General features: G+C 49.9%; 7 protein-coding genes across 7 annotated transcripts; 2 read left to right on the plus strand and 5 right to left on the minus strand.

Moving 5' to 3' along the window:
- Positions 1 to 122: 122 nt before the first annotated feature.
- Positions 123 to 7,491, minus strand: ags3 (alpha-1,3-glucan synthase Ags3; the record flags this gene model as incomplete). The annotated part of the gene is made up of 4 exons (XM_023233813.1): positions 123 to 171; positions 226 to 6,852; positions 6,907 to 7,082; positions 7,129 to 7,491. The coding sequence occupies 4 exons, from the start codon at positions 7,489 to 7,491 to the stop codon at positions 123 to 125; spliced, it is 7,215 nt and encodes a 2,404-aa protein (XP_023094036.1).
- A 2,729-nt stretch (positions 7,492 to 10,220) lies between these two features.
- On the plus strand, positions 10,221 to 12,423 carry AO090010000105 (uncharacterized protein; the record flags this gene model as incomplete). The annotated part of the gene is made up of 4 exons (XM_023233814.1): positions 10,221 to 10,335; positions 10,928 to 11,262; positions 11,306 to 11,523; positions 11,571 to 12,423. 4 exons carry the CDS (start codon positions 10,221 to 10,223, stop codon positions 12,421 to 12,423), a joined length of 1,521 nt encoding a protein of 506 aa, XP_023094035.1.
- Positions 12,424 to 12,511: 88 nt separating this feature from the next.
- Positions 12,512 to 13,640, minus strand: AO090010000104 (SRR1 family protein; the record flags this gene model as incomplete). Its single annotated transcript, XM_001827096.1, has 3 exons — positions 12,512 to 12,638; positions 12,687 to 13,343; positions 13,399 to 13,640. 3 exons carry the CDS (start codon positions 13,638 to 13,640, stop codon positions 12,512 to 12,514), a joined length of 1,026 nt encoding a protein of 341 aa, XP_001827148.1.
- Positions 13,641 to 16,047: 2,407 nt separating this feature from the next.
- On the minus strand, positions 16,048 to 17,178 carry AO090010000103 (uncharacterized protein; the record flags this gene model as incomplete). Its single annotated transcript, XM_001827095.3, has 1 exon — positions 16,048 to 17,178. One exon carries the CDS (start codon positions 17,176 to 17,178, stop codon positions 16,048 to 16,050), a length of 1,131 nt encoding a protein of 376 aa, XP_001827147.1.
- A 220-nt stretch (positions 17,179 to 17,398) lies between these two features.
- AO090010000102 (putative extracellular lipase) lies at positions 17,399 to 18,409 on the minus strand (the record flags this gene model as incomplete). The annotated part of the gene is made up of 1 exon (XM_001827094.3): positions 17,399 to 18,409. The coding sequence occupies one exon, from the start codon at positions 18,407 to 18,409 to the stop codon at positions 17,399 to 17,401; it is 1,011 nt and encodes a 336-aa protein (XP_001827146.3).
- Positions 18,410 to 19,838: 1,429 nt separating this feature from the next.
- Positions 19,839 to 21,874, plus strand: AO090010000101 (putative MFS transporter; the record flags this gene model as incomplete). The annotated part of the gene is made up of 11 exons (XM_023233815.1): positions 19,839 to 20,096; positions 20,145 to 20,235; positions 20,296 to 20,371; positions 20,416 to 20,507; positions 20,559 to 20,665; positions 20,712 to 20,912; positions 20,962 to 21,081; positions 21,149 to 21,388; positions 21,466 to 21,644; positions 21,711 to 21,804; positions 21,848 to 21,874. 11 exons carry the CDS (start codon positions 19,839 to 19,841, stop codon positions 21,872 to 21,874), a joined length of 1,485 nt encoding a protein of 494 aa, XP_023094034.1.
- A 278-nt stretch (positions 21,875 to 22,152) lies between these two features.
- Positions 22,153 to 22,968, minus strand: AO090010000100 (A4/G1 family peptidase; the record flags this gene model as incomplete). Its single annotated transcript, XM_001827092.1, has 1 exon — positions 22,153 to 22,968. One exon carries the CDS (start codon positions 22,966 to 22,968, stop codon positions 22,153 to 22,155), a length of 816 nt encoding a protein of 271 aa, XP_001827144.1.
- Between the last annotated feature and the right edge of the window lie 264 nt (positions 22,969 to 23,232).

Below are 23,232 nucleotides of genomic sequence, written 5' to 3' on the forward strand. Positions count from 1 at the left end.
CAGTAACAACAGGAAAGAAGTAAAATCCCGTTCACAAAGAGATGATAGACAAGTATCCAACCAAAGGAGATCATCGGTCGAATAATTCAACATCGATCCCTAATCTAAACCACAAACAAGCCTTAAGGCCTATTAAGCTGCTCACGACGATAGAACAAAAGGAAGCCCCAACTATGAACCACATTAGTATTGAATCCATTGAAGCCGGGAATACAGAAGCCTTACCTAGCCAGAAGCTGGAAGAAGAGCGCGATCCAGAACCACGCATTTCCAACTGTATCTAGAGACGTTCCCACGTTCGGCGAGATTCCCGCGGGCCCGAGCTTATTCGGCGCGAATCCACGGGCGCAGATCGTAGCGATGGATCCGAGAGCCTGTGCGGCCAACAGAACGAAGCACACGTGGACTCTGGTCAGTGTCTGTAGGAGGATCATACCCAGGCCGACTTGCTGGATTTCGTCAAGCACACCGAGCCAGAGCCAGACGCATCTCGACACGAGGGCACCGGATGTCAGACTTCCCGCCCATGGCAGGTAGTAGCCTATGTTGGACGTTCCCCACCATGTTTGGGCCCAGCGCGGTGCGCCGAGACTCAGACCAAATACGGGTAGAATCCAGCTGTGTTCCTTGGATAGGGCGCGGAATATGATGAGGATGATTACCCAGAGGACGACGAAGAAAAAGATGACTAGGATGACGACCTCCCATGCCTTAGCGTGTTGGGAGGACCAGAGGAATGACCAATTGCGACCAAATGCTGCGGAGAGGAACCAGTTCTGGACTATTACCATGAAGAAGAACCAGAGGACAATACGGCGGCGGAAGAGGGATGTGTAGAAGAAGAGGATCCTACCGGGGGATTGGCGGTAGTATTTTGGTAGGCCGAGCGCGAGAAGCACGCCGACTATGAAACATACTGCGGCGATGGGCATCACCACAGCTGTGAGTCTCCATGAGCTTAGAGCCGCGGTGGACACGCCTCCCACCTCTGCTTCGGTCACCTTCGAGCTCCAGTACCATAAGGCGACGGTGTAGAGCTGCTGGATTCCCTGGATGAGACTTGCGCGGAACATCCAATCCTTTATAGGAACGGCACCCTGATCACCGAAGTTGAGGGCGAAGAATAACGAGCCGCTAGATGATGCGGCGGAATACACACCTGCAGCGACGTTCTGGGCCCAGGCTCGACCGAGAGATGTGAGAGCGAATGGAGAGACGCCAATGATGATAAATGCCATGCAGTAAATGAACCAGGGGAGAGTGAGGACGATTACTGACGGGAATCGATAGAAGAGGAGCCACCAACAGATAGAGGAAATGCAGTAGATCGTGGCGATAATGTACAACTTGGTTGCTGTTTCTCCTACCTGACCGACCAACAGGGTCATTTGAGCGGAGTTGGTCGCGATGATTTGTCCAAGACCCAGGAATAGAGCGTAGACAGGCCATTTGCCAAGACGCCTTCTCATGAATCTTTGAATAGCAATCGGTCGTTTATACCCCAGTCGAGAGAGCCATAAATCAATCTCATCCGGATCATTCGAGTCCGAACCTCCAGTGACAGTGGCGTACGAGGCGCGGTTATCTTGAGTGTCTGAATTCGAATCAGACACTGCACGATCATCGGGCTGTTTCTTTAATTGTGCATCGTTGTACATGTCGTAGAATTTACGCTCGCTCTTCATTAGGTACGTCTCGATACAGCAGTCTGTCATCGAGTTCTTCTTGTTCAGGTTGTTGAGAATCTCTTCGAAGCGTCGCGTGAAGTGGCGTGTGCTGTCTGTAAAGGTCGGATCAACCTTTTGCAGCTCAAAAACCGGCTGGTTGTGGTCCGCCACGACTGAAGGCAAGGAAAGCATGGACACATTGCGGGAGTGAGTGAAAGGAGTATTTCCGCCAGAACCCAATGCGAACTGGAATGGGTATTGGGGCAGCCCCGGGGTTCCTGGCATTGGAGAGGAGGCCCGTGACATGTTGTTTGGTGAGCCTGGCACGGACATGTAAGTAGATCCTTGAGGACCAGCGAGCGAGTGAGTACTATTGTTCGTGTGTGCCATTCCGATATCTTGAGTTCCCAAAGTGTTGTTAACTGCAGCCATAGCTTCTTCAGGTGAAATATAGTTCACCTGCGGCGTAGTGGTGCCCTCTTCTTCGGCATCCGTGTTCTCACCTTCCAAATCCTCTCCTAGGATCTGGCTCTCGCGCGGCGGGCTCTTGCCGGGACGTTTTCTGTCCTGACCAGGTCCAGATCGCCGACCGAGCGAGAGTTTGCGACCCAGGCTGCTGTTCCTGTTGCCATCAGCTCCCTCCAATTGCAATTCTGCAAATCGAGACTGGCCGGGCGTCAAAAGCCTTCCTGGCGGTGTATCCAAACCCTCTGTCACCGACTGGGTAGGTCCTGGAAGGCCCAGCGTAGACATTCGTACGCTTTGAGTCTCCCAATAGTTCTGCGACTCTGGCATCGGGCCTGTCACGGTGTTCTTGTTCTTGGTGTGATGGATTTGGATCGCTGTTCGTTGCAAGGCTTCGAGTTTCTGAATCCATTCAAGAACGGGGAAATGTTGCCTGACGGAATTGGCGCGCATCTCCTCACGAGCGTCCTGTGATGAGTCCAACGCTTGTTTGATAGCGGTCTTCAACTGATGCAGAAGATGGCGGGTTGCGTCGGATTCCACGGTGTACCACCAACCTGGCATCTGGCCTAAACCTCCAATGCGAGAACCGATTCCCAGTGCACCCTTACGGCCGAACTCTACAGCGACTAACCCAAATGGTTCGTCTCTGGAGGGAATCAGAGCGAAGTCGGCACCAGAAAATACGTATGGAGGCAAAACGGTGAACTCTGGCTTAGAGAAGACGCGACCAGGGAACATTTCCATGATGCGCTCTAGCTTTGTAGCAGCCAGTCTACCATAGAGATCAACGATAGGTCCAACGCAGATCAATTGCACGTGGGGTCTGGCGGATAATATCGCTGGCATGACATCTGCAATCAAATCCACTCCCTTCTGCTTCGACCATCGCCCGACGAACACAAGTAGGTCAGCATCACGATCTTCATTCAAACCAGCCCACTTCTGGGCCTGTAGCTTATCATTGATTCGTTCTTCGTAGGACTGGATTGGAACCTCGGCGTCTGCGTTATTTGTCATGTCCCCTGTGTCGGAGGGGTCTGGGTTTGGAAGACTGCCAATCTTTTCAAGACTCCAGAAAATCGGGTATCTAGCCCATGAGCGCTTTCCATACTTTTTGGACACACCTACTGCGCCGAAACCGCGTTGGTAGAATCGCACATAGCTCGCACCAGTGTGAAGAAGGTTGAAGACGTTTCCAAATTGACTGTACTTGGTTGCAGTTTCGATGGGAAGGTTGAAGACCGAACAGACTTCCTTCTTTTCCTGGGGGTTTCTCAGGGGCCAAAGACCCTGGAATTCAGCATTATGTAAGGACAGGCACACCGGGATGGTACGCGTGGGAAGCAAATACAGTGGTGCTAAACAACCATGGAAATCGTTGATATGATAGAGATCGATTGACGGGAATCGTTTGATCGTCTCTGCGATACATTGGTTCCATGCCGAATAGTAGATTGCACTGTCAAGATCATCCATGCGAGGAGGATATGGCTCTGCTTTGGTCTGTTGGCGGAAAACTGGAGCGTCGAGCAGGACATAGGTGATGTTATCAACTATATGATATTGCACATTGATAAAATATGGCTTGTCCAGGATAGTGACCACGAAAGGCTCGGATGGCGTGTCCTGAGGATATTCAATGTCACCAACGCAAGGAACAACCCAGATCAAGTTTTGATGCTTCAGATGCTGAGACATGAGTTGTGCCATGACGCCTAGACCGCCGATCTTGACCTTGACCTTCCAGTCTTCGATGTTGTATTCCATGGTGGCGATCAATACTGTACGACGTTGCTCAGGGGCTCCCGCGATAGCAATGTCTGTCGGTATATCCTTATCTGATATCGACTTATCCGACTCGTCGTCGCCGGAGAACTTTTCTCTGACCCTCCGCCAAAACAGGAGCGGTAGCTTATCTTCTTTGGCCACATCGCCATCGGTATTGAGTTTAACACGGTAGAATGTCCTGATGAAGATGAAGATACCAGCAAATCCCATGAGAATTGGAAGCACCCAGAGAAGAATGTATAGCACGAGCTGGGCCCATCCAGATCCGACCGGAAGCATCTCATATCTCAAGTTGGCGTCATTGAGCGTGATGGTCCAGCCGAGGTGCGGGAATGGAGGCAGCTTTGTGATATTGATCACGTTGGACGATAGGTAAGACGGAGGAAGTTTCTGAACTACAGATGAGTTGTCGACATCACCATACACCTCTGTAACGTCGGGCCGCCCATCCTTTAACATTCCCCAGACACTCATTTGTCCAATGGCCGGCCACTCGTAGACAAAATCGTACTTCCAACGATGATCCTTGGTATCGTATCTCATCTTGTTATCCAGTCCCGCATCGTAACCATATTGATTGAACGGACCGTTCCAAAAGAGGTTAGGAAATCTTCGAGCAACACCTTTTTCCCAGCCATGATCACCTTCCTGAATGTAATCACTACTGCCGGTGAGCCTTGAAAAGTACTGTACGCGAATATGAGTTCCCTTCCACTTCTGAGCGTCTGTTCCGGTCCACTCTGGGAAGTCGACTAGGGTGTTGTCACCGGTATACGTTGTCCAGTTGGACCAGTTAAGGCCAAAATCAGTCGAGTAGCGAAATTTATCAGCACCAGCGGCGTCATGCTGGATATAGAAGCTGCCGTTGTCGGATTTCTGCACAAGACTGGTGGAATAATTGGACAGTGGGGATAAAAGGGGATTGTTTTGACTTCCGACACGGAATAAGAACTGGTCAACCGCATCGGTATGAACTCCAGACGTCGTGGAAACGTTCTTAACTGTCAGCTGATGGATTCCGTGGTGGACATTTTTCAGCTTGGCAGACCATGTCCAAACGGTTGGAACCTCCCCAACAAAGTTATCACTGCTTGTCCTTGGGGAGATTTTGTTGCAAGACACGCTAGATGTGTCAAGGGAAGCTGTAACTCCCTTCACTGTCGTTGAGTTCAAAGAGATGGCATCGGCGATCTTGTCACAGTCCATCTCTTTTGAATATCCGAGCTGGATGTCGACAGTTTGGCCACTGTCATCCGTAGACAACAATCGGGCGTCGTGGCCAGGAACGAACTCAGTAACAGTAGGGCCGGGCTCAACGAAGTTCTCGGCCTCTATGTAGGCACGGTATTCCCATGGAAGCAATTTCATACTGCGGATGCATCCATAGCTCTCAGTGCTATTGTGGACTGCGATTTCGCCCGGACCATCTTCTAAAGTGAGCTCATCGTACGGATAGAAGAGATTCTTCAGCTTAGTTCCCGACTTGAAAGGCGACAGCAAGGCGGTATCTTTCTTTTTGCAGTCACCACCGTAGGTTTCAGTTTTGTTAGCATTATGATACACAAGCCAAAGGTTCTGACTGTTCTTGCTTGCCTCCTTCTGGACGCCTGGGAAGTAGCTCCGCAGAACCGACCATAGACCAGTCACAGTCGGCGTGTCCGTTGAACCAGGAAGGTACACATCCTTTGTCAGCTGAGAAAGCGTTTGAAGATAAAACCCATCATTTGCTACCGGATACTGCTCCCGAATTTCGAACATGCGCTTCATGATATTGCGCAGAGGGTGTGCCGGATTCCGCTGATCATACGTAACGGTGATATCCTCGCAGCCGTGTAGTCCCTTCTCATTAGGGAAATCGTAGAATTTGGATGTATTCAAAGTCATGCATCCATGTGTCCACCATGCCGTCTGATACGTCATTGGCTGCCGGCCGAACAGGTAGTTAGAAGCAGTAGATTCAAAAACATACATCGCCTGCTCTTCGCCCCATAGGATCAGAGGAATTCCAGGGAGCTCCAAGGTGACGATATAAAGACCCAGAAGATATTTCTCGGTGCCATTTACGATTGCTGGCCAGCGAAAGTTGTCCTGGTTTGAGACACCAAACATGTGCCTCGGGTCTACTTCACCCGTGTATGCATTGAGGAAGTCGTTGCTGACGAGCATCCCATTCCAGGCCTCGATAAAATCAGTAGGCAAGTCAAAGCCAGCCACTAGATTACCATCCATTCCCAGGAAACGAGTCATCGAACGGTAGATCGTGTAGTGAAACGCGGCTGAGTCCAACGCCTGGTATCCATCGTCTCTGAGAAAATATCCGTCCGAACTATTCTTCAACTTAACACCAGCATCTGCAGATTCAGGCTGCTGATCTGGCTGACGACCGCGTCCAAGGTAAAGACTGCCAAAGGTATTTCCTGATGTGATCTCACCGGGAAGGAAAAAGTTATGCTTGCCATATTTCTTCGCACACTCACGGTAGACGGCGGTTATTTCACTTAGGGGCTCGAGGGTTGTCTGAACGGCTTTATCGAAACGGAAACCATCGATATCTAGACTAGCGATCTGAATGCAAGAATGCTTAGTGATGACATCACGAATAGGCTTGTGCCATTCACGCAGACGATCTTGCACCGAGGCGAACTTGGTAAGCTGGCGCTTCCAGTCTGGAAAGTTACCGAACGCCTCCAGCTCTCCAAATTGATCGAAATCGCTATTATAGCACCCTTTCAGCTCCTCAACACCACCTGATGTCAACGGATACCCAGTCTCATTCCAAAACTTCGGGAAGTTGCAGGTCTCGTTGTACTCATTTCCGAATTTGAAGTCCGCGTACTGTCTATCTGAGATCCACTGCACTTCATATTCATCTGCTCGAAAATCGGCTGAATCGTTGAGATGTCCTTTGAAACCAATAAGGTTGCTCATTCTGCATATACTCGTCAACCAGTGTTGATCTGAGACACCTGGGATATGTACTTACGTTGCCAGTGTATTATCCACGATCACATACATATCTCGTTTGTGGATCTCAGTGATGGTCCGTCTCCAATCCTCGAGTGTGCCATGGTGCATGTCGAGCAAAGTGGTATCAACCGGTGAGTAGCCATCGTAGGCCCAGGGAAGGTTCATCAAGTACGTTCCAGCGAAGTAAATGCCCTACCAGAGTAAGCACCAAGATCGGATCACAATCGGCTCAACACACCTTGAAACCCATGCCCCTAATATAATCCAGCGTATCAATTAGACCAACCAAATCGCCCCCGTGGCGCATTTGATTCGAGCCAACCACATGCTCAAAGGCGGTGCCATTGATATCATCATTCTTCGGGTCACCGTTAGCGATGCGGTCCAAAAAGATGGTATAGATCGGAAAGCGCCAGTTATCGGGCGACGGGTGATATTCATGATCCGGCCACTCTCCCCAATAATCAATCGGCGCTTCGGCGGTTTTATTTTCATTCAGGTTATAGTCAACGAGCGACTCAGTGTATGGCCAGCTTAAGGCGGTAGCGCTCAGTAACGACAGGATAAGGATCGCTGAGCGCTGCATCACCGTGAGGAACATCCCGGCAGTGGCCTGCTACCGACAACTGCGCGCGACTTAGGCTCTCGATAATCTCAAACGGAATAAATCCTACATGCCCTGGGCGTGGTCAAAAGCGAGGGAAATCAAACGAAGGAACGAGCGACCTGTCGACTCGAAAAAGCAGCTGCAAAACTTTTCGTAAAGAAGGCTTGGAACCATCAGGCCGGGAAGGATGGGGATAAAAATGGGCCAGGGACCTCTACCACGACCATTACAACCTCTACTATAGACCCACTCCTCGCCTGCTGATAGATGACATGGAACCATCCACTATCTACTTTTCAGCCGTGGTGGGGTAGCGGTGTTTCTCACTTGATACGGCATGTTTCCTAGCCCAGTATGGTTTCTACCCTAAAGGCCCACGGCTGGAATCATCGCTATTCTATTGCTGTGATCTGGTCGAAGCTGCAATCCAAGCCACCACGTCGTTGAATATCGCTGGAACGCAGGCTTTCCATGATTGGGAGAGTCGCCTATATGGCGTGACGCCGCAACAGCGCGAAGAAGCGGCGGCAACTTGACGGTTTGCCATCCACCCCAGTCCCGATCCACAGGGTCCAGAAGAGGCGAGATGTGTAGTGCGCCCGATGGAGTCTCTTTGCTTATGGTTTCCCCATTTAAAAATATGTTGAGGCAGCGCCAGCGGAGCCCGACAATGTGTGAGGATGGCCATACTCGAACAGGGCGCCGATCGATGGCGGGATCCGTGTGCCTATATTAAGAAACAACATGACATGATTGGGCGATATGGTACCTTATCTGGAGTGGACCTAGGCTTAAGACCCGAAACACGACCACTCTCAAGATCGAAAGAACCCTGGATATCAATGCACGGTGCTGCGAGGACTTGTGATGACGATGCAGGTGGAGACTGGACATCCTTTTGGATGAACCAATGCCATCCTTTCCTGTTGGTCCGATACCCTTTTGCCTTGTACTAAATTTCGTATCAAACCACGGTGAGAAGAGTAAAAAGAAATTTTCTGCATTTTGTTCCTTGGGTTGTTCCGAATGGACCTCTCTGAAACAAGCAACGGCTCGGTGTGGATCCGAGTCTTTGCACTCTCCACTTCCCATGCGTGATATGTATCTGGGTCCCCGTTTGGTGGCGGCTGACACCTAACCTATGATATTGAAACATTACGATTCATGTCTTGCAAACTCTGCATCTGACGTAGCCCTCAAAGTTGCGGGTCAGGACAGGTACATCTTGTGTACTAGTAATCGTGGATAAGATGTGGCCAAAAGAGAGGCTGAGTATCGCGTCAGCCCTCCCATCGGAAGCTGGCAAATCAGTGACAATCGTGATCTGCAAAGGTTCGGGTAGATGTCTACATTGTACTCTGTAGAGAAATCTGATCGATGATCCAAGAGCCTCGAGCGGGTCAAGGTGCTCAAAAATGGCAACCACTCCACCTGCACGCGGTTGGCAGACTTTCGCTCTTCAAACAATCCTCGTCTGAAGCTCTGACAGTATGGACCGATCGTCAGGGTTGAATTCCTTAGCCCCGCTCGCAAATTTACCTATATAGAATGTGATCGAAATTTTGGCTCGCGCTGACCAGCACCACGATATTTGCGAGTCGCGTTGTTGAATTCGGAAATTTCTTGGAGTAGACATAAACTTGCATTCGGAGCGTTTCGGGCGGAGAACAAGCCCTCTTGGGTTGCCCCACCGCCGTACGTCTCTCTTGGCCGGGCATGCATTCGGTCAAGTTTTTTTCGTTCTCACGGTCGGAGTCTTCCAGCATGACGTCATTTATTGAGATTCTAGAATTTATAGAAGCATCTATCAGACCGAGCAAGGTCGTGATATATATAAATTAAAAATATATCCAATGTATATTAAATATTGAGACATTACACGTTGCCTTCCTACTATGCTCTGCTGACTAAGTTATGTTTACACTCGGCCATTCACGCACGCCTACATCGGCAGAGCAATATTGGCGGCGGTACGTAGCATCTATAATCAATGATCAACTTTGCATTCCCAAATATCCGTTCGATCTTATTGGGTTATAGTCAATGTGTGGTGAAGCTATATCATAGCCTCGTTAATGCGTATATTTGTATGGTGTCGCGGTATTCTCTTCAGAAGGTGTATATAATTGTCTCTTCTCCTCCACATATATATATACAGTATTCGGATCTCGATTTCTACACACCACTTCAAGTTGGCTTCCAATATCGAACTAAAAGAGAAGAAGAAAACTAGAACTAAAATTAAACAAAATAAGAGAAGAGAACCCTTAACCAGAATTAGTTTAGAATTGTTTATCCTCATTCTATTTCCATGGTCCCTATCCGCACCGTTGCGGGTGTGGATTCTAGAAGGGTTTATTTAACATCCAGTGGAATATCTAGTAAAGCGGACCCGTCATGTCAAAGGTCTCCTATCGGAGTAGCCTTCTACCTGATTTTCATAAAACTGAAATGGTAAAGTTTATCTTTCAGAGGTAACTTGCCGCCTTGCGTCTTTCGTTTAGGTAGATCTGGTGTATATGAGTTGGTGCTGACAGCCGCTTGACCTGAAGATCCATCACTGATCGACATCCTCCCAATGCGCGCGCCTTCTTCGTGGCTCAGCTCCCAGTATAGTGTATACATCTTAGACCTTGCCTATTCTGGCATCCCAGCGGTAGTATCTTAGGTGGGTACATTATGTTAAATGGGTGGTGCGGTGATCATCAAACAGCTAAGAAGTAATGACCAAGAGCGAACATTTCACGGTTTACATGAATGGCATAGAGGACCGCCTGAGGTATGATATGGAATACGGTCGATACGGCCCATCAATTTCGCCGTATTTTGCGGACTCTGGTAATTTTCTAGAAAGAGCAATGAGCTCCATAGGGAGCTTTAACCGAGGCGGTTGAGACGGGATGTTGAGACATCCCGATGGCCCTTTATATTTAGAAAACACTGACGTGCGCAATTTTGTACTATATATATTAAACGTTTCGTATACTTCTATTTTAAGATGAAAACAGCAACAGATGTAGGTTTTCCATAGTCTGTGTAAGACATCTTATGCCGGATATTTTTAACGAAGAATAGAATCTCGGTTCTTTAGATGGAACTTGGAAATACGAGGAAAAACCTGAAAAGGAAAGACTAGGCGGAAATGTCTTTGATGCCTGAGGTGTAAACCGCCGTGACCTTTCGAGTTTCCATTACTCATAAAATCCACCACGGATCTTGAATGCATCCAATCACCACCACTTTATAAACAAAGGTCCACTGGAAAATCCAATAACATGGCAGATCGGTCTGGGGATTTCCCACTTCAGGAAATCCTTGGGTATCCTACCCTGTGGAATTGGACCCGCGAAGCTTTCCCACCCACTTTGCTACCGCCGCGGTTTGAATCATTATGCACGTTTCAGCAAGGTATGCCGCTGCCAAATGACAGTTCAGCCTCCGATGCACTGGGAGCACCATCCCCATAATCCATTCAACTGGCCGCGATGGAAGAAATGGATGTCGATGTTAACATCATGTTGGGTCACCTTCATTGTTGGGTTGAACGCCACGTCTATCACCACCGCAGCCGACGCAATATCCTCCGAGTTTCATTTGGCTAATGGAATATTTGAGTATAACTTTTTTGCCGTTACGGCATGGAACGCTGCGGCGGCATTTGTTCCGCTAGCGACTCTCCCATTAATGGAGACTTACGGCATGAGATTTGGCTTTCTGGTATCGTCCCTCTGTTCATGCGATTCGGCGTTAGTTACTGATAGCATTGTAGGTGGCATATGGTCTCTTTACGATCTTTCTGATCCCACAGGCCTTGGCCCAAAATTTCGCTACGCTTGTCATTTGCCGGGCCATTGCTGGGGCTTTCGGAGGAACTTTGCAAAATTGCGCAGATGGAATAGCGTCGAACCTGTTCTTGCATCACCGAGAGCGAGTCTTCCCTCTAACCTTGTATACATTCACCTTGTTGTTTGGGGTGACAATGGGCCCTGTTCTGGGTGCTATTGCGGAGCCATTGGGGTGGCGATGGTAAGTAACATTCCTTGTTTAATGGGGAACTACAGCTGAGCAGACAGGATATTCTGGATTGAATTGATTATATACGGCGCATTCACCCCGGTTGTTCTGTTTTGTATGAAGGAAACCCGAGGCCCATTACTTCGCGTGAAGTTTATGCCTGACGAAGCTTCGCCGAGGGCGTCAGACGATAGCGAGACCCTGGCAACATTCCAGGAAACAATAGCCCGATCAGCTGTTCTTCTCACAACCGAGCCAACGATCACCTCCTTTACATTGTGGTCCGCATTTGCGTTTGGCTTGGTCTTCATTTCCACGCAGTCAATCCCCCTCGTGTTCAGCGACACTTATGGCTGGCCATCGTACACCGACGGTGTAGTCCAGGCTGCTATAGGCGTTGGTCAAGTCATTGGGCTCCTCGCATGCACTTTACAAAACCGAGTCTACACCCGAAGTGCTTCACACAACCCGGATAGTCCTGGCATCCCAATACCTGAGTATATTCTGCATCTTTCCATTCCAAGCACAGCCCTTGCGCTAGCGGGTGGCCTCTTCATGTATGGTTGGGGTATATACCAGTCACACTGGATTGTACTTGCAGTGGCCCTAGCTCTGATCGGCTATGCAAGCATGGTTATAGTCACCGCGGTTAGTATCTATATCACAGACTCTTATGCCGGATATGCGGCCAGTGCTATCGCAGCTGTCGCATTCGGAGAGAACATCTTCGCGGCATTCTTGCCACTAGCAGCCAAGCCAATGTATGTTCGGCTGGGTTACCAGTGGGCGAGTAGTCTACTAGCATTTGTGGCACTGGCGCTGACTCTAGCACCTGTGGTTTTACTATTGAAAGGAAGAACCATCCGAGCGAAGAGTGTAGCAATCAAAAAGATGTCGCATTCCCATTCTTGAAGATATACCCTATCACTGGACTGGTCAATCTAACGTATAAAAGGACACATGGGCATACTCTTTGCCTATTAAGCCAGTTACCGTTACGTCATTCCTCACACTTCATGTAAATAGTCAAATCCCCAAAAAACCCGTCCGAGTCTTCGAGTTGTGCATGCGCATAATGTTTGATCATCCGACGCACGCGTCCAGAGTCAGGATCGGTGGTGAAGGGGCTAACAGCATGTTAATGTATTCTCTTCAAGTCGGGCAGTATCACTTACGTTATCCAAAAGATTGTTCCATCGTTCTCCTTATACTTGGCCCAGGATTTACGCTTCTCTGATGGAGTTACAGTGTCCCATATCATTGCACCAGGCCAGTGAAGGTCGGTAACGATCTGTTTAACTGGGACGTCGGGGCTCACGGAGAATACCAGTGTGTGTTCATCAACTTCAAGGAATCCTTTTGGGTCTTCCAATGGGGTGATCCCGATGCTTCTGAGAAACTCGTGGTCGACCTCGTCGTAGACTGGATCCTGCGCATAACACTTGATCTCTTGACTGCCGCTCAGGCCTCTCCGGACCAACGATGCCGCTATTGTTTCTACTGCAGCATGTTGCGTATGGGTCCGCGTATAGCAGTCGCCACTCAGCCTTCCGAGGGAGCCAAGGCCAAAACAAACTATCTTCCGAATATTTGCTGTGGTCCTGAGAGTGGACAGATGGTGTTCTAGATTTCGATGACCGAGACTCTCCAACCATATCTGGCGCTGTTTGAAAAATGCTCCGCCAATGGCCTCGAGCGTGCTTTCACCTGGGCCTGAGGTGTCTACGTAATCGATAGCAACCGGAGTACACTTGCATAGGACGCGCTCTGGATCGTACGGAGGGACGCAGCCCAGGGAGTGGATACTTTGGTAGCGGATGCGATAGGTGTTGCTATCTCGGTCGGTTAGCCTTATTGGGATGAATCGTGCGCAGTGGCGGGCCTTACGCAAACTCCGTGCACCAACTGGGGACTTTAAGGCTGTAGACCTGGGGCACGTCATCGAAGTCTGAAATGTACACTTCTTCCTTGCCGTCGTCGATCTGGCGATTGAGGTCTTCTAGCAGACGACGAGGGAAGAGAGGCTTTCCTGACCTGTATAATTGACTGATGTGCTTGAGTCTCTCGAGTATCGCGAGGGTGGTATCCTCGTCCAAACCCAGCTCTCGAACTTTGTGGAGGTCGGCCATGGTTTACCGCAGTACACTCTTAGTGTCGTGGTTTGAAAGGTCAAGAAAGCGAAACTAAGACAAAGCTACCGAGACAACAGCCAAATTCCGAGTAGTGGTGCTCAACCATCACTTGGCTGGTCGAATGATTATATAGTACCCCAGGTGAATACGGTCCGCCGTGCTTACATGCCTATGCTTGACATCTTGGCCCCCTGACAGTCAGCTCCCGATTTACAAAAGGTTAGGAGACCGTCGGACCAGCCAAACAAATTTATCTTTGTTCGTGTTTATTTTCCTTCAGCTCGCCTGTTCCTATAGCATCGCATGGGCCTTCAGAGTGTGGCCCTAGAGACCCCAACACGTTGGTACGCATCTCGAGTGCTGATTGGTTCGCAGGTCCAAGAAAAGACTACCAATATTAGCCGCTGTTGGCAAATTTAATGGAAGCTGGCAATCTAGATTTACAATATTACGTGAGTTGTATACTATATTCGGCAATTAATAAGATATTTTTAAATCTCCGACGCTAAGGTTGTCTGCATACATCAATTAGGGGCCATTTTATTCCCGTATACTATACTCCGTACATGCATCGTGCATATGGTTTGTTACTATATCGGAAGCCCAACAGCAGAGTGACAGAATATTCTCACCACGAGGTGTTCAAGTGCCAAGAGTCCACCGTGCTCCGATTTCTCTGTTGGCTTCTAGATTGCGGATCCAGCGCATCCTTCTATGTCACTAACAGAAAATTTTCCGACCCTGGGCCATTGACGGACCTGGACCTAATCAAGAATGTGTTGGCAGACGGCAACTGAAATACCCTCTTCATGCTAGATAACGCTTTTGGCAGTTCCTAACCCATGATAGCCCTGCGTAGGCGGCAGTTACCGGGGAATCTTCACCTGAACAACGTCTGGCGACGTTGTCGCCATCCTGCATCCTACCTTAGCAGCCTCCAGGATGCCACTCCCGCACCATTCATGGCCAGCCATTATGCGCCTGTCCTGACAGATTTGGCGTGCCAGGATCTGACCTCCGTTACCTTGTATCGTTCGAACGAGAATCCTTCGAACATTCCATCTCGCCCATTTGTTAGCCAAGATGCAAGTCGCGTGCGCCAGCCGCCTTCTGTCTTCCATCGTCGTTCTGCTGACGAAAGCAGGCTATACCGCTAGGCGCTCCGACTATGAGAGAGGTGTCTCCCGCCACCCATTCAATACTCAGCATGGCTTTGCATGAGTGTACTCGATTCAGTGACCACTAAGGTTGTGCTGTTCTTGCCTGACTTTGTTGCCACCTAACATTGATTAACGGGCTGGACCGATGGAAATAACTTCCTTGACTGTACGTCGACGGCTGAGACAGCGGGAATAAGCACCATCAGATATCAGATGGCTACAGAAGGGTCGTCATATGTGGGGTGTGAGTAAAGATGCCATGTGGCTGAGTTCGACTTTCCATCGTATAGTGTTCCCATTCGGGGATTATCCTTGACCTGTTCCTTCGTTCCTTCGACCCCACATAACACTGACAGCATAACATTTGAAGTATAATATCAGGCAGGAGGATTTAGAGCCCTATATTGTGAGATTGTAAGCGGCCGCAGAAGTCTAATGATGCTCATAGATGACCACTGAGAGGGGTTATACTCGGTTGCAGGACCCCATGCATCTTGGGCTTACACCGTTGTTCTCCTCTACGTGGCAGAATATGCTCACCTATCCCTATCATCCCTGGCATCAACGAATGGGATTGGGGATGTTTTACACCATATTGGAGCAGCCGTTACGCTTTCTGAATTGTTGGTGGCTGGCCTGGTTACTATTGGACGAAAGACTATAAGGTCTGGGTTAATGCATGTGAAGGTGCCTCTAGCCTCAGGGAAGAGGGAGGTCTTTTGCTTAGATCGGTAACATACGGACGCCACGTAGGTGCGTTTGATATAATTTCAATTTCTTCTCATCATACTTTTCGACATAGGCTACTGTCGTACTTGGATTATGGGCCGATGGGGAAAATATACCTAGGGACATTATCTCATGTGCATCATTGTATATAGTAGTACTGCCTAGAAGGTCTTGATTGTGTGGTTGAACCGGGCAAGCCAGTTAGGGGTCAACGTGATCCTTCCATTGCGTGTCTGTCAAACATCCAAAGAAAGAGTCATTTCATGGCATTGGAGCTGTGGTAGTGAGTGAAGGGTCCTCGGAGTTCAGCATCCAGAAACCCAGAGTTACCACCATTGCTGTATGCCAGAGGACCGCTGTCCAACAAGCAATATGCCAAGATACGGATGATGCTAGACCAATAGATGGATAGGTTCGTGATGGCTATGGCGTGTCAATCATCTGCACATTATTGTTTGCTTGAATGTTCGATGCATCAAACATGGCTAAATAGGCTGATTGCAACCCTGTAGCGATTAAACGCCTTGAGCATTGGACCGTTCATCAATCCTCCTGCGCAGTGTAGCGATCTGCTCGGGCCCAGCCCGACAACAACCACCCATTACTATACCCTCCCACGCACCCTCAGGCAGCCCCTGTACCACATCCCAGTAGATCTCGTGCCACGGGCGTGTTTCTTTTCCCGTCTCCGTTGCGACCCACGTCTTCGTGACAGGGTCGTACTTCTCCCCATTAGTGCCATCGGGATACAACACCAGCCAAGGTTTTCCAGTCACGCTGTTCCACTCGTCAACGTAGCCCTTTGTTCTTAGATCCTCTAGGTTACGCAGCTCATCCTGCATGATCGAGACAATCCGCCCAACATTGCCAATCCGGGTGCAATTCACCCCGATACCCCACGGCCGGGGAAGATAAACGCCCGTTTCTCCCTCCTGTGTGCCAACAGCTGCACGTACCCACGCCCGTACATCCTCCTCATCAACCTCCTCATCTGGAAAGACACCACAGATCCACCATGGCTTCTTCCCCATTGCCAATTGGTTCTTCTCCGAATCGGGCCCTTGACCCTGATACATGTCTGCCAGCACATCCGACATAGCCCCACGGATGGCCTTCACTTCATCCGCCCTCCTGACCGTCTCAAACGCAATGTATTCAAAGTTGTCCCACGACCCCGTCTCGTCCACGAACACGCACAGCCGTCGCGCATGCCACTCGCGCAGCTTCGCTTCTGAATTCATCTCTTCCGGATATAGGCCCGTATACTCCGCCCCGACAGGGGACATCGTTGCACCGTAGGGACCCAGCGATAGTGCAACCTTTACCGTCCTCCCTGAGGACGATCCCGCGCGTCGCGCAAGCGGAATCGCGGAGCGCATAAAGTGCGCTGCATCGTCGGCCGTGTAACGAGGGTCCGTGAGCGTAAATCCCTCAAAGCTCGTTTGATATGTAGCAGTTAGGATGATATCGGCGCCGACTGTCGCAAAGGCTTTGTGGACTTCCTCGAGGGTGGAGGGCGAGGAAATCAGTAGGTGGGCGGACCAGAGGGGTGTTTCGGCCGTGAAGGTGATGTTGTGGGGAGGGTCGCCGAGGGTGGTACCCAGACCACCGTCGAGGAGGAGGATCGGGAGTTGTCTTGTCGTCATGTTATTTGGGTAAGGAAAATTGGGTAGTTGAGGTGGTGGAGGTGGTGATTTGACGTTGTTTGAGTGGCATTTGTGGTCATTTGGCTTAAAGTGGGGTTAATTTATGCCAATTTATCAAGTTTCTCTTATCGATAAGACACTTGCCGCATGCGGTCATCTTACCTACAGTCCAGTCCATTGCTAAATTTACCACTAGGCATTCTCTATTCATTCGTTTCCTCTAATCCGAGATCCCTGACTTCGTCCACCAGAAATTACATTCCTTCCGACTCCAGTCGTCATCCACCACCTGCGCCGCAATTCCCACGCCACTTCCGCCTGCGCGCTCATCATTCCCTTCACCGAACACCATGATCCTACCAGAGGAAGATGTATCATACGTCTCCCAGCTGGGACGGTCTGCATACGCACCAGGGACAGCATTCGGGTCCCCAGAAACAATGAACGAAGTAAAGTATGCATGCAAGGTACCCGCAATCTTCTCCTGATTCTCAGAGATAGCACGCACCTCGGGGTTAAAAGTTTCGTATGCCATTTGGTCGCCATGGTTCGCGCCACCTTGCACAGTCTTATTGAGTGCCCAGCGATAAAGGAAGACAGGAGGCTCCTGGCCTGCCGAGGCAAACTTCGCCGTCTGGCGCACCGGACAGGCGTACGCGTAGTGCCCGTATGCGGCCTCGACGCGTTTGTATTGAGGTCCGACCGGTAGAGCTCTTGTATCGACATAAGGCGACGAGGTATCCTTCGCTGGATCGGGGTAGAGCTTGTCGATTGTTTTGATATCGGATGCCGAGTAGGCGGGGAGGAGGGTTTGGAAGAACGCGGTGAACTCTTCCGACTTGGACATGGACGGGGGTACGTAGTACGTGCCTTCGTTGGTGTTGAATCCCGTCAGAATTGGTATTTTGTTCCATTTGCCGGATTCCCAGGCGTCGATGGGTCGTTGTTTGATGAGTTCTCCGTCGATGACGGGTTGGAAGGCCCATCGTACGGAGGGGTTGTATCGGTCAAACACGGTGAAGGAGGCGTTGGTGATAGCGGACTCGGGTTGACCGCGTAGACAGTCCATCACCTCATGACTGGGTGCATCCTTGCAGCCGGCTTCCTCGACAAACTGGCGGAATTGGTCCTCGTGGAGATGAGCGTCGTAAGAATGGACGGCCCGGGAGGTTGCGGCGCCCGACTCGATTATGGCACGGTGGAAAAGGGTGTGACCGAGGTCATGGTTCATGATATGGTGCGCAATCTGACACTTAGCTGTTGCTTTTGGAGAGAAAGAGAACGAGACATACCGAATGGGCACCAGCAGAGAGTCCAAACAACGTCACTTGGGAGGGATCGCCTCCGAAGGCTTCGATGTTATCCTGCACCCATTTGAACAAGAGGATCTGATCGTGCAGACCCAGGTTCAGGATACCCTCTTCGGCTGTTGTGGTGGAAGGAAGAAAGCCGAGGGCGCCAATCCTATCCTCGTTAGCCATGGTTATCTGATCGCGATGCGGAGAAGCTCACCGGTAATTAAAACTGACTCCGATAAAGGGTTGCTCGGACCAGCCAACCATTGAGGCCGTGTTATGCATGGACGCTATCATGGTTAGCTTCCCCGATTTGCCAGGTTGCAGGATGCTTACATGTTCCCCGATTGTACGCGCCGCCATGGACGTACACAGCAACGGGCAATTTGCCATGGACGCCATGCGGTCGGAAAATGTTGACAGTCAGGCAATCCTCGCTGTTTCCGTTGTCACCTTTGATCGGTAGCAATTGCTTGCCAGGGCACCTGTTTCGTTAGTTGACCTCCGTAGTTTCTCGAACGATTCAGTTCTGTACCTTGGTCCATATCGAGTCGCTTCTATAACTTCTTCTGAGGGGCCAATTGGCTCAGCGCGAAGAAAGCGCCTTTCACCAATTGGCGGTAGTGCATATCGGATGCCGCGAAAAGCGTCGACGGGGTGCTTGAGGGTGTCTCGCACCGTGGTACCAACGACAGTCCCTTGCGGAAGCGTGATGCGAGGCCGATTATCGAGAAAGACATTCTGAATTGAGACCGGAAGCCATGAGACGTATGGTTGAATTTGCGGCGAATTGGTCAATTGTAATGCTTTTTGCTGGAGAAGAAGCAAGGCAAAGATAGGCAGCAGGGCCAAGCGAAACAGTCCCGGTATAGTCAACATGATGGCTGAACAGAGACAACAGGACTTTTGCTATCCAATACACTTTCTTTATCACCGGCGCGGCGATTACTTTTGAATACCGAAGAAGCAGTTCCCCACATTTTCTCCGCTTTGGTGATTGCGATATCCTCGTCTTTATCTCGGACGCCGGCCGAACGCCAAGCATGCTAGTCGTTGCGTTTCCCCATTCAATTGGCTCGAGATATCACCTATGATGCTCTCTAGCAATATGACAACCGGCCAGTTCCCCGCGAAGGATGTCTTATCGCTGGTCCGGTGATCTATCGCATTGTGCTGATATCCTCGCATCTCTCAGTTTGACTTCGACCACCACTGGAGCGGGACGGGATTTCCTGTTTCGATATCAATGTAGAAGAGATTACACCCAAGCGGTGGCGTAGCTATCATGCTAGTCTATAAAGCCTCTGCCGGAAGACAAGTCCTGGCCCTGTGTATCCATAGATCAATTGAATCAAGTCTTTCAAGATGACATTCATACCAAAGAGTGACGAAACAAAAGAGAAAGTTATCTTAGAAGCTACAGCTAAAGATGACATCGAAATTGGTCAAATGACCTCGCTGGACGAGGCCGAACTATTCCTGCAAGAACATGGTGTTACGGACACTCAGTTACAAGAGCTGCTTAATGACTCGAAGAAATCAAAGGAATTAGTGAGAAAGGTCGACTTGATAGTTCTTCCCCTTCTTTGTGGGACGTATGTGTTGCAGTATATCGACAAGCAGGTATGCTCCCTTGTACTTGATACATGCTTCCATGATAACGTTAGCTAGGCTCTTGCGTATAGTGCTGTGTTCGATCTGTTCACAGATGCCCATATCAACAGCAATCAGTATAGCTGGCTAGTCAGTATTTTCTACTTTGGTATAATTCTCGAGAATGGGCTATATTTATGGTACATACATCCTAACATCGTGTTGTCAGGATACCTCTTCTGGGAATACCCGGCCAGTCATCTTGCCCAACGGCTTCCGACCGGAACTGTGATATCGTCATTCGTGTATGTTACCTGTTGACATACTCTATACCAAGCTAACTGTGTAGACTCTCCTGGGGGTCAATGTTGATGATCACTGCCGCCTGTAACAACTTCACCGGGTTGGGAATTACCCGCTTCCTGTTGGGCTGCTTCGAGGGTATGTTAGCTCCATGTCCAACTGCTACCTGATCCCTGTCTGAGTTCACAGCCCCAATCACACCATGCTTTATGATGATTGTTGGGATGTGGTATACACGCCAGGAACAGCCTTTCCGTGCCGGATGCTTCTACTGCTGCAATGGTGTTGGTTCCATGGTAAGACCCTTCACACTCCAGAGGCACAGATAGCTGACCAAAATAGCTCGGCGGCCTGATCACATTCGCCATCGGACAGATCAAGACCTTCCCAGTCTGGCGAGCAGTCTTCCTGATCTGCGGTGGCGTAACAGTTATCTGGGGAGGAATATTGATGCTCTTCCTGCCCAACAGCGTCTTGACCGCAAAACGATTCTCGGTTGAAGAAAAGATTCTACTCGTGGGCCGAGGAAAGCAGAACCAGACAGTAAGCATAACCTACTAAACCCTTAACGAGTAAATACTTAATATACCAGGGAATCCTCAACCGCTCAGTAAAATGGTACCAAATCCGCGAAGCCTTCATCGACCCACAAGTCTGGCTCTTATTCCTCTTCACTCTCCTCAACGAAACCATCAACGGCGGCACCGCAAATGTACACAGCCCTCCTGACCCCCATTACATCAAAACATCAAACCCAAGCTAACACACACATTATACAGTTCGGAAAATTAATCATAAAAGGCCTCGTCTCAAGCCCCCTCCTAACAACAGCCCTCGGCATCCCCCAAGGCGCCTTCCAAGTCCTCTTCATCCTCTCCGGCTCCTACCTCTCCACCCGCTTCAAGAACATCCGGACAATAATCATGATCCTCTACCTCATCCCCACAGTCATCGGAATCAGTCTCCTGTGGAAACTCCCCCGAACAAACCGCTACGGCGTCCTGTTCGGCTACTATATCGTTGGTTTCCCCAAACCACTCCCTCTCCAGATAACCCCAGATAAAGAATAAAGAATAGATACTTACAAATAAAACAGCTAGGCGCCTACGTCTCCTCCCTAGTCCTCTCCCTCCAAATGCCCTCCAGCAACATGGGCGGCTACACCAAACGCGTAACTGCCACCGCCTTCGTCTTCCTAGCCTACTGTATCGGGAATATCATCGGTCCGCATGCTTTTCTTGCCAAGGAGGCCCCGATTTATCAAACAGGTTGTAAGTTAGTTCTGGCTTGTGCGTTGTGCCAGATGGTTTGTGCGGCTTGTTTGAGGGTTCTTTTGGTTAGGAGGAATAAGAGGAGGGAGGAGAGGATGCGGTCTGATCCTGGTTTGGATGGGCAGGGTGAGAGTGATGTTATGGCTGATTTGACAGATTTTGAGGTATGTTCTCTTTTCCTTTTCCTTTCCTTTCCTTTCTTTGAAGAAAAAGGAATTTTGGGTGGATTGCTAACTGGCTGGTTGGTAGAATCCGAGGTTTCGGTATGTTCTGTGAATGCCCTACATGTGGGTGGATTCTATAGCAATTTATACTTGGGTAGCTAATGCAGTTACGTTCATATTTATTACTGTAGGTATAATAAAGAAGCATCTATTGACCGTTTAAAACATCTCATATGTACACGAGCGAAACGATGCACACATAACAAAATGGAAAGAAGAAAGAGAAATAACCAAACCAAGTAACCCGAAAATAAAAAACGGAGTATGTAAAATGAAAAGCATGTACAATCATGCTCCAATAAACTTGACCGTCATGTCCTGATCCCCCGTAACCTCAGTTTGAGTAAGCACCTTATTGTTCTGCTTCAGCTCAATAACCTCTCCCCCCTTCAACCCAAACTTGGCATTTCCGGCTTCAGCCTGCGCACCGCTGAACTCCACCTCCCCAAAGTTAGCCAAGACGACCATCGTATCGCCCGACTGGAAGTCTTCCACAATCCACTCTGCATTCTGGCCGGCCAAGGTAGCCGTCGGCTCAGGAGCAGTGACAGTCTGCGACACCGTCTGACCGGTGGATTTATTCTCTATAATAGCGATACCCTCGCTCGGGGAATTGGATCGAACGGTAGAGACGATAGTATCGCCTGCGTTGACCTCAATGTTCGGGAAATTGGTCGCATAGGCCGGATACCATTCGAACCAGGCGTGGTTTTGCTGCGTAGGATCGGAGTAAAAGTCCACGCCGGCCTGCAGGATAGCCCCGGCGTAGGTGTCTCCGTCGATGCCAACCCAGACGGAACCTGCTTGGACTCCGTTTTGGTTGGCGACGGCGGTCGCGCTGGGGACTGTGAATGTTGCCGAGACGGCGGTGTAGGGGCCTTCGGGGGGTGCTTGCTCGCGTACTACCCCGGCCCAGTTGTTGCTGTATTGGACGGCGGCGCCCGCTACCCTGGCTTCTGAGTCTGTGGCAGAGCCTTCGCCTTGCAGGGGGAGGGTTAGGTGGTCTAGTGATCTGTGGCGCATGCGTTGGGCGAGAGTGCTGCCTGGGGCGGCTAGAGCTCCGCTGATGAGGGCAGCGGTGAGATAGGCGTGAGTGGGCTTCATGGTGTATGGGAGATTGTTCGATCAAGAGATGATAGTTGTTTCGTGGTAACAGCTGTGGATAAACGGATTACTAGACAGAGAAGGCCGGTATAATGAGGTGATCTTATAGCTCTGTGCTACAAGATGAGTTAGGCCGGATTGGGGAATCTGGGCAGCTATATCTCCTGATCTCGTCCTGATCTTAGAGTTGCACGAGGCATGGCCATCGGGTCGGGTTGTGGAGAATCATGGCACATGGAGTTTCGCATCTGTCGCTTCAGCTTC

The sequence above is a fragment of the Aspergillus oryzae genome, chromosome 8 (genome assembly GCF_000184455.2).
Source record: "Aspergillus oryzae RIB40 DNA, chromosome 8".
Lineage (NCBI taxonomy): Eukaryota > Fungi > Ascomycota > Eurotiomycetes > Eurotiales > Aspergillaceae > Aspergillus > Aspergillus oryzae.